Source organism: Trichechus manatus, unplaced genomic scaffold (assembly GCF_000243295.1).
Source record: "Trichechus manatus latirostris isolate Lorelei unplaced genomic scaffold, TriManLat1.0 scaffold00186, whole genome shotgun sequence".
Lineage (NCBI taxonomy): Eukaryota > Metazoa > Chordata > Mammalia > Sirenia > Trichechidae > Trichechus > Trichechus manatus.
The window spans coordinates 4,812,648-4,823,383 of NW_004444122.1; the positions used below are offsets into that span (position 1 = coordinate 4,812,648).

General features: G+C 40.3%; 1 protein-coding gene and 1 non-coding gene across 3 annotated transcripts in view; both read right to left on the minus strand.

Moving 5' to 3' along the window:
• The window catches only part of EFL1 (elongation factor like GTPase 1), a 159,799-nt gene extending 149,091 nt beyond the window's left edge, over window positions 1-10,708 (minus strand). For both annotated transcript variants that reach the window (XM_004387508.3, XM_023741694.1), the window contains exons 1-4: window positions 10,607-10,708; window positions 9,731-9,838; window positions 6,946-7,013; window positions 5,381-5,465 (exon numbers count right to left, since the gene is read on the minus strand). In XM_004387508.3, the coding sequence (XP_004387565.1) occupies window positions 5,381-5,465; window positions 6,946-7,013; window positions 9,731-9,821 (244 nt within the window). In that variant the 5' untranslated portion in view covers window positions 9,822-9,838; window positions 10,607-10,708. The remainder of the gene's footprint in view (window positions 1-5,380; window positions 5,466-6,945; window positions 7,014-9,730; window positions 9,839-10,606) is intronic.
• Window positions 9,292-9,427, minus strand: LOC111822647 (small nucleolar RNA SNORA42/SNORA80 family). The gene has a single exon (XR_002825784.1). It is a non-coding gene; the product is annotated as a small nucleolar RNA SNORA42/SNORA80 family (small nucleolar RNA).
• Window positions 10,709-10,736: the final 28 nt, after the last annotated feature.

Consider the following 10,736-nt stretch of genomic DNA (forward strand, 5'->3'; position numbering starts at 1 on the left):
CCCGGCTACCATCAATGACCGCCCTGACAGAAAACACAACAGAGAGTCTCGGATGGAGCAGGAGAAAGGTGGGGTGCAGAATTCAAATTCTAGTAAGACCAGACTAAATGGTCTGAGACTGGAAGAACGCAGGAAAGCATGGACCCCGGATTCTCTATCAGCCCAGAACTAAAACAATTTCCGAGGCCAACTCTTCAGACAGGGATTGGACTGGACTGTGGGACATAAACTGCTATTCGTTAGGAGTGTGCCTCTTAGCTCAAGTAGATACATGAGACTAAATGGGCAGCTTCTGTCCGGAGGTGAGATGGGAAGGCAGAGAGAGTTAGGAGCTAGTTGAATGGACATGGGGAATCAGGGGGTGGAAAGGAGGAGTGTGCTGTCACAGTATGCGAAGAGCAATTAGAGTCACATAACAATGTATGTATGAATTTTTGTATGGGAAAAAATTAAAAAAAAAAAAAAGAAAGAAAGAAAGAACGAGCAGCTTTCACCTGAAAGAAGTAAAAGGAAAGCAGTATCCTTGGAAGATAGCCAGACTTCCGCTAAGGCAAGGGCGAACTGGGAAGACATCAATAAAAAGAAGTTGAGAATGCAGGGATGTCTGTTTACATTGGAATGTTTTCAGAGTAAGTTTTGGGAAGGAGTGAGTAGCGTGAAGGTGCAAGAATCACAGAGCAATACGGGGAAGAGGCTAAAAGAAAGATCATGTGGCTTACACACTGGGCAGTGATGGACAACAGGAATGTGGGTAATGCTGGTAAAGAAGATATCCGTAAGTGGTCCCAGCAATCACTGACAGGCAGGAGAGACTCAGGCATTAGAAAGAATCAGCCATGGCCTGGACTGATTGACTTCTCGGACTTGGACCAGAGATTCGTGGTCCAAGTGAATAAGCTGCAAATATAATTACCTGTTTCCCAGGACTATTACTATGGGCTAGGAACGACTCTGTCCTTGGAAAAGTTTCTTAGCCTCTCTGAACTCCACTTTCCACATGTGTAAAATAAAGATAATATCTATCTCACAGGGTACTGTGAGGATTAAATGAAATCATGCATATGAAGTACCTGGCTCAGAATTGTTTAAATTATCATGTACCCAGGTTCTTAGCTCTTGCACCAACTGAATACTTTGCAAAGTAAAGCACTCATTACAATCTTCGGGTAAAAAAATCCGACCCTTTAGTAAAACAAGGGGCAATGGAACTCCTCCTTCCTAGCCTGGGCCCCAAAGGAATGGGACCAAAATCAGGGCTGTGGGTTAAGGCTCACATTTGGAAGGAAAGGGAAGCTGTTGTAGCCTTCTGAATAAGAAATTCCTCCCTATAAGTTGACTTGCTGGTGCATGCTGGCTTTGTGTGGATCTGTCTTTGAGAGAGTAAGACCAGAGAGCCATAGAGCTGAAACCAATACTAGGGTAAATTCTCCACTTGCCCACAACCAAGCTTGTATTTGGACCTCTTTGAAAAAAGCCCCGATATAGTCTTGATCTCTGTATCTGGAGTACACCTTGGCGACCTGTCAGTGCCATTTAGGTGAATCCTAAGTGTCCCGCTGAACCAAGCTGTGAGCTAGCCTCTATGCCTTAAGTTACAAACCAAAAGGCTATAAGCTAAAGTTCACGTGGTTTGTTCTGCACATTGTTTTACACTTTTAAATAAGTTGTCACCATTTAAGAAATTGGAAGATTTTACCAAAAATCCTGATTCCAACTTCTCCTGAAAAACAGATTCCCAAAAGACACCAAGCAGGAATTTGCCCCACTCTACCCCCAGGGGAGAAACACAGGTGGGCACAATTCATTCTCTAGTTCTTAACAGTCCCCACCCAGGCTGCCTCAATCATTTAAAGGTTCAACACCAACACCACCTCAAGACCTAATAAACTACTACTTAATAACCACATTTAACTGGTGTTGGAGTAAGTACTACTATTTGGTAGAAAAAATTAAGTTAGATACCTACCTCATAGCATACACAGACATACACACACACAAAATTTTGGTTAGATTAAATATAAAAATTGGAAATATAAAATAACTAGTGGAAAACCTGGTGGCATAGTGGTTAAGAGTTCGGCTGCTAACCAAAAGGTCGGCAGTTTTGGAATCCACCAGGTGCTCCTAGGAAATTGTATGGGGCAGTTCTACTCTGTCCTATGGAGTCGCTATGAGTCAGAATCGACTCGATGCCAATAAGTTTGGTTTGGTTAGTGGCGAAACTGGGAATGACTTTCATTTCAGTCTTGTGCTTACTGTATATACTTAATCTTCTATAATAAACATAAACTTGTAAATCTATTTAAAAATTTTTAAAAAGATGAATTAGAATGAAAACTTTAATTCAGAAGTCCTGCAATAGCAATATTTGCTCACAGGTATAAAGAATGGTTACAAAGTAGAAATGGTAGCAAAATATATGCCTTTCTGAGAATATGCAAAGAATAGTCCATGAATTTCAAGTTATTTACCTCTTCTCTATATCTGGATTCTAGACTAAAGGATTCAGAGGCATCGCATCCCCTTTGGATCTTGCATAGAATGTGTATTATTGAAAGCATTGCCTAACACCAGAAATGAAAAAATAAATGCACGGTATGCCTTGCGGCAGGGGCACAAAGCAAGGTAGGTAACAGAAAAACAAGTTTTAACAATATGGTCCCAACATCTGTAGCAAACTTTGGCCACAAATGTAAAGGCGAGAGATGCTCCCTTCTCTCAGGGAAGAACTAGACCCCTGAACATGCTAAGACAGATCATCATCTTGATGGGTTTCAACATCGTGTCTGTAATATGCATTTCTGTAAGCTTGTTTAGTTTAAATAAGAGTAAGACCTTATCTTTCAATCCAAATAAAGATTTGAAAAAATTCCAAAAGCCGGTTAAATTAGGAACTAAACCAGAGAAAAGATTTAATTAACACTTGGTATGCAGATTCTCAACTACAAGGACATGCTTCAGAAGAGGGTGGGAGGTGGGGATGGGATGATAAATAAAAATCACCTGTGGAGTTTCTTCAACCATCACGTTTCTCTCCTCCTTCCCACCTAGGTTCCCCTTCAGACTGTCCCACCTTCATAGCAGGAAATACTCTACCCTCGAGAATCAGTACTGAGATACAGGTAAGAATGTATATCATCTCTCAAATGTTCTGAGAATGTATGTCTCAGTCAACATCCCCAGCTTCTACTCCCATTTTGTAGACATGAAAAACAAGCCTCTGTGCCAATTCTCAATTATAGACTGCTTAGCCCAAAAGCCCCTTTCAGGTAGTCATGCCATGCTCACAGGGAAACATGTTTTATACTTGATGACTCCACTCCAATCACCACTGATTAGGCTAGGAGATGGCCATCCAACCCATAGCCTGGCTTAAAAAAATAAACTGGCCACACCTATACTCTTGAGAATATATGCTCAGAAACCCAAGAGAGTGAAGCAGTAAGCCAACAGAAACAGGGTCAAAGAACATATCAACATACACAGGAGTAGGGATCAGGGGTCAGGGCAAGGTCCATTTATGAAGATGGAGAAACTAAGAAAAAGCAAAAGCTATCAGATATAGAAAAGACTTACAGGGGAATAACAGATAAAAACAGAGAACCAAGGACAACAGTGGAGTTCCAGGGGGATCCATAAACTTACTGATGTGGTCTCTAAGGCCATGTTAGATCCAGAATCAGTATCTGCCTCCAACTTCTATGAGACATCATTCCAATAAGCCTCCTGGTATTTTTTGTTTGTTTCCTTGTTTGTTTTTAATTTCCCTGAATATTGTTACCAGTATCACTCCACATATATTCTTTCAATAAGCCATCCCACCCCAACCCAGGCTAGCTTGTCTCTGTACTGTGTAGTCAAGGAAGCACATCTAAAACTGTCTTGAGAGTGAGTTGCCAAGGTCACAGAACAGAGGTTGTTAGATTATCTAATTCCCTGAGTCCCACAGCAACTCTCCTACAAAACTGTCTATCCCAGAAAGAAAAAGGTGAATTGGAATAAGTGAGTTTTATGGCATTTAAATTAAGCATTAATAAAGTGATGGGGGTGGGGGGGTGGGGAAGAGATTGGAGACAAAGTCCAGAGCAGAGCAACTAAAATTGACACTAGAGGAATCCCCCTCAAAAAACAAAAACAAAAAAACTACTAATAACATGAGTATGGAAAATGGAAGACTACAAATCTCTAAGTCTATAAAATAATGAGAAAAGAAATAAATTAATCATTGGCCCAGTCTCTGGATCACAGTATGAGAACATATCCTTTCAAAATGTGAAAGTAAGTTTAAAAAAAAAAAAAAAATGAAGCACTTCTTTAAGTATTAAACTTTGGGAATTCATGTGCCTAACAGCTTCCAAACTGGTTTAGTACAAAAATATTTTTAAGACTAACCTACAAGAGGATAGCCATGCCCCCACAGCACATCCCTTCATGCCAGCCCCAGAGACATGACAATGTGAAAGATGAACCACAGGTCAGTCCATTAGGGAAATGAAACATATTTTTATTATTTTTTTAACTATAAAAATATACACTTCATGTAAACCTTTCAAACAATACAAAAATAAATATAGTGGAAAGTGCAGGTTTCTCCATTATCCAGCCCCTGGAGGTAAGTAAGGTGCCCCTAGACACCTTTATCGGCATACATACTATATTTTTATTACCAAGACACATTCGTATCTCACAAAAATACTGTGCTAATTGTTTTTTTGTCTCTTAACATATTTTTTTCTACACAAATACATATACATCAAACACAGTTGTTTTCCTAGGTGCACAGCTTTTCCAGCACGGATGTATCATTTACTTAACCATTTTCCTATCGACAGACATTTAGGTTACTGGCATTTTTTTTTTCACTAATACAAACTTTTTCTGAATATCAACTCACAAACATACATCTCACACACTTGTATGACAATTTTTGCCAGACAAATTCTTAGAAGTATTACTGTTAAAATGGCATCCTGGTTTGGGGATAGTAAGCTGGGGCTGACCACAGCAACCCACTAAGTCTCCAAACCCAACGCACAGGCCATAGGGCAGAACAAGGATGCAGCCAGGAAACAGACAGCTGGGGCTGAGCCAGCAAAGTACTAGTACTAGTACTGACTTTCCCTGTGAAGAATCCATATAATCACCTGGGTGGACGGGGGCAGGTGTGGGCTGTCAGTTCTTCTGCCCTCAAGCCAGTCAAAGGTGCCCACCTGCATCCAAGCCTGGACAGCCTGCCTCAGACAACAGATCATCTGGAGAGACCAGAGTGAAATATGTGGAATATAGAGCAAAGAAATGGAAGCATGCAATTAAGTCAGAAAGAGAAAGAAGGACATGGAAGATGCAAAAACAGTTTTCTTTAAAACACAGACTGATTTACCTTTTGTGTAATGTAGTGAAATGGCACTGGATTTCATAGTGATCCCTCGGATCTGTTCATCTTTTCTGCTGTCCATGTACCTTAACTGGAAAAATGCAACATATGCATCCTCACTTCCCAATGAATTAAAATGTAACATTAAAATTGGCTGATTCGGGTTTTTGTTTTAAACACTTAAGTTTTAAACTAAAGAGCCTTTTGTTTTTTTTTAAATGGGGGGGGTAGAGAAGGGGAGTTGGTCATGGGGAGAATATAGACAAATTGAAAGACATCACCACTAGGAACTCGTGAACGTACTCAAACGCTGCACACACTCCCCAGAGTGTTGCACATCCAAACTTCAGCCACGAATGACTGGGGGAATTACTTCTACTCATCAAGAACACAGTCATTCTTTTTCTATTCAGAGACTGTTCGACAATATCTGAGCAGAGGTTGAAACAGAAGGCCCCTAGAGGTATGAGAAGTCTTTCATTCCTTTTAAGCAGATTTTAAACACAGTAAAAAAAAATGATACCAAAAAAAGTGGTACAGTAGAAAAATATTTATAATATCACCATTTAATTCATGGCTTTTATAAAGTTAGATTTAGTAGTTTAATACCCATAAATAAGGGGCTGCATCTAATTCTCCAGGCTTCGTAATTCATTAATACTGACAGAGGCTTCACTTAACTAAATATCCTGTCTCTTTCCAACTCACCCATAAGCACCTAGCTAACTTCCTCCCTCTCCATAATTATCTTTTCCCTTCCCTGACTTATTTCTCTCCACTGTTAAACTTTTGAGAAATTCTTAACCTTTACATTTACTCATTTTCTTCATCCAAAAGTCTCGCGAAAAATTCACTGATATGGAATTACCACATTTATTCATCCTCGTTAAATCCTTAGTCTTCAGAAAGGCTTCCATTCCCACAGCTCTGGCAAAATCAAACTCCTAAAAGCTATCCATGACCTTCTGGCCAAAAGCAAGAAGCCTTTTCAATCCTTACTTACCTTGACTTCAGTGCAGCATTAGACATAGTTAGTGAATCACCTTTTGTGTGCATGTATAGTATTTTCATAGTGACCTAAGGCTTCAGAAGCCTTCCTTGGTAGTTAGGACATTACGGTTAGCCAGTAAGGTCTTCTATAATCTGAGGCCATTCTCTCTACCAGCACATGTTCTCTTCCATTAGTCTCTAAGCAAACGCTCCACTCAAGTCAAGAATAACACATAAAGTCTTTATAGACGTCATTTCCCCCTACCTGACAGTTTCTCTGCCTTCCCCTAAAGTCACTCAAATCATCTACTTGTGAAGAACCTCTTTCTCTAAGAAATCCTGCCAGGCTATCATCTGACTTGTCGCAAAAATCCATTTTGCACTTATAAAATATTAATGTAAGGCAATAAAAAGAGATGCTTTCTTCTGCATCTATTTTATCTTCCTAAATGGACTGTAAGCTTCTTAGATGCAGGAACTAGACTTTACAATCTCCAGAGAATACAGAAAATGGTCCATCACATTGTAGACAGCTAGTAAATACTTACTGAAATGCAACAAGGATAAATATAACAACATACCTTGCCTGCCAGGCGACTGGAGATGATTCCATTACTAGATATAAGACAGTCAGCCAGGGTAGTTTTACCTGTTATTAAAAAAATTAACAGCAATATTGATTCAAATCTATTTCTTTTTTAAAAGAGGAAGAGGATATATTATACCTGCAGATTTAATATCTGGTCTAAAGAATTGCTTTAGCAAAGATTTCATATTTACAGATGCTGGGTGAAATAAGACAAATGGAACATTTTAAAGAGTTTAACTAGACTTATCAACAGAACATCATCTGGAAGGATACAGTACTTTATAGTGCTGTGAATCCCATGAACCTCACCTGAAAAGCTGTCAAGCAAGTTTTTCTAAGCATAGAGCTTTTTTAAAAGAAAAAAATTTAAGGCATAATTTACATACAGTAAAACGTACAGTTTGATGAGGCAAATCACCACCCAAATCAAAATACAGAACATCAGACAAACAACTTTTACACAGTTACTATACTCTGTCCCTAAAGGATTTGATCAAGTTTATCACAATTATTAACACCAGTCATTTGATACCCACAACAGTGACCATGCCTATAAAACTATTAAGCCCTTGGCAGCTCAGAATGACAAGAAGATAGCCCAGCGATAATTTATTTCTCTGAAAGGTACACTGAGTAAAACATTAAGAGACAACTGAACATGCTCTTCTGCCCTACTTCCCACTGGCATTTGCCTGTTAAGGACTGTCTTATGAAAATACACACTTAGTGAAGAAATTCAGGAAATTTACCCATCTCTCCTACTGTTCGCAATGGAGCCTGTGGAGGGCATCAGCTACACTGTAGCTACTAATGCAACCTAGGATCCAAACAATCTAGGAATCTACTCTATAAATTTAATTCTTTGTATACACAAGTACACACTTAAAGCTGTCTTTATTAAATAGATTATGACTAAATTCCACAGAATTTCAAGTGGTAGAAACAGGTGATTCTCCCTGCTTACAGAATGTTATGCATACATATAATTACTGCAGCTGGGTTGAGTAACAAAAAGAGGTTTTTTTTCTTTCTTCAACAGAAACAAGTCCCTTATTATATCCAAAGCTATGGGATCTGTGTATAATAGTTCGAACCAGAGACCAATAATTAGGAAACTGATGACCTTTAGTACTACATTATCTGCTTGTCATGTAAATATTAGGGATAACACATAATCCTAGAGCATCACTTTCCTACTAACCAACGGAGCAGAAATCATTCTAAGTACGGCAAGCACACATCCCCTAGGTTGTAACTGCCAAGAGAACAGGGACTTTGCTGTACTCACGGCTATATCCCTAATGCCAGAACAATGCTCAATGCTCAATAAATAAGTGTTGACTGAATGAATAAATCACAGATTTTCTAGGACAGTACCAGTTTAAAGTAATTTTAAAGAGTAAATTCAAAGTAATTTGTTATACACACACCACTAAATTTCCACATGAATTCACAAAGCAAAAAAGTATTTTGTCAGACCTCACGTCTTCAAAATGTGAGCAACATAATTATAAACTTACGGGGGGGAGGGGTTAGTCACTGGATTTTTATATAAAACTCATTTAAGTTGGCTTCACCTATAGAGACCCATTATCCCTCTCCTTACTTCAGTTCTCAGTCACTTCACTTCAGCTCTTACATCAATGGCAAAAAGTAAGCACTTCCACTAATCTTTCTAATATACTATTTGAATACATCATCCCTGCTTTATTTTGTCCCCCAAATAGCTCCCTACCACCTCTTAATAAATGCTAGTGATCATCTTCGTGATTCCGGATTTACCATCCTGCCAAGGGCTTCTCATTCATCATCTCATTTAATCCTCACTATCCTATCAGGTAGGTACAATTTTCCTCCTATTTTACAATGTTGTCAGTGAAGCACAAAAGGCAAAGTAACCTAAAATGGAGTTTTGAACTCAGACTGTCTAACTCCAGAGCATTTAACCCTTATCCTAGTGCTTAGTCTAGCACGAAGAGTTCTATAAGATATGGTCCAGCCTGCCTCTTCACTTCATCTACTATTCCTTCACCTTTAGGACAACAAATATATTTCACATGTCATTCAATCACTTAGTTGAGGCTACCTGAACTAAGAAGGATTTTGAGCAGGTTAAACAGGACGAAGTGCTATCTAAACAGGATGCAGTGCCTCACCCCAAAATCTCACTTCAGGCTGGGCTGGTGCCCTATTCATAAATCTCTATCTTCTGGCATACCTAGCAAAATACCCTCAACTTAGTCGATAGTCAGTAAGTATCTGATGAATTAAACAGGATCACATAAAACACGCTCTGAGGACATGATGTCAAGACTATAGACCTTTGATTTTTTTTCGTCATTGTGCAACCCATTTCAGTGCCCGCAGCCTATGGTCAGGAAGGCCAGGCAATGGTTCGGGGCTACGGTTTGCTCTAGCATGGGACACTATGAGAGGCCCACAGGGACAGGCCTGCCATAAATCCAAACCCATGCAACCAGACTTTTTATATTACAAAGCCATCTGAAAAATTCTTCATAGTTTAACCAAAACTAAAGCTCTGGCTTAAAGAACAATATGACATACCACATTAAAAAAATGCTAACCACGAGTTAGTCATGTTCATTTCAAATGCTTTACAGTGTGCTTCTCTTACATCACAGAAAACTTTCAAAGGAATAAGACTTGCTTCTTAGGTCAGCTAAACATCACTCCCAACTGCTCACAGCTTCACTCCATGAGACCAAAGACACATGCCCTTTGTAACTGAAAATAAGCCAGTTTAAAAGGATTCTTACCATGGTCAACATGAGCCAAAACACAGATATTCCTGATGTTTGCAGTGTTTTTCTGGAGTTGAATCATCTTATCCAAACTATTGAGCACCATGGTTACTTCTCCTGTGACTAAAAATTAAATACGTATTACAGACAACACAGGGGATAATGGTTGAGGCAAAAAAAAAAAAAAAAAAAAGTTTAAACGCTTAAAGGTGACAGGACTTCTCAGATCCCTTAAACTAAGAACTAAACGAACATTGTATTGAAAGGATATACCCATACAGGCCCAAGGCCAGCTTTAGCACTTAAATCAGTTTTACATCACGATTGTACTCAAGTTTACTCATCCTTCCGGAACCGATCGCTGCGATGAATCACTCAGCTCCTTGGGGCTGGGTGCACAGCAACACCAGTAATTCTGACCTCCGGACGAGTACTAGGGTAAACTTCTCCATGCCACTAACCGCGTAAAACGGTCGCAAGCAGGAGGCAGAAAATAAGCTAACTTCGCTCCCTTCGATTTTTCTCCGAGTCCCTCCTTCTATCATTTTCGCTGGAGGTGAAACAGCCAGGTTTATCATTACCTACATAGCCCAAATAAAGTTTGGGATTACGCGCTTATTAAACAAGCAGGTGCGCTGAAGATCTTTCATTCCTTTCCAAAAGAAAAGGAAAAAACTCAGCCCAGATTCGTTTTCTTTGAGGATCCAGTGTCCACAGAGACAAGCGGCCCGGTCCCGGGCTGGAGGCGACAACTCCGGCAGGCGATTGTTCCCAGCCTGGGGCTCACTCCCAGGCCTCGTCCCACCCCGCCGCCGCGACGACGCCGGTCTCCAGCAGCGCTGGGAGGCAGGGCCGAGGGGGCGCCAGCACCCAGCGGGGGCCCGCACTCACCCTCTCCCGCCGTCCGACCAGTCAGCTGTGTCTCTCGGTGCCTGTCCACGCCACCCGCGTCGGAAACCGGGATACCTCCGGCGTACAGAACACCGGCGCACAAGGGGCGGAGCTGGCTGGGGCGCGACCT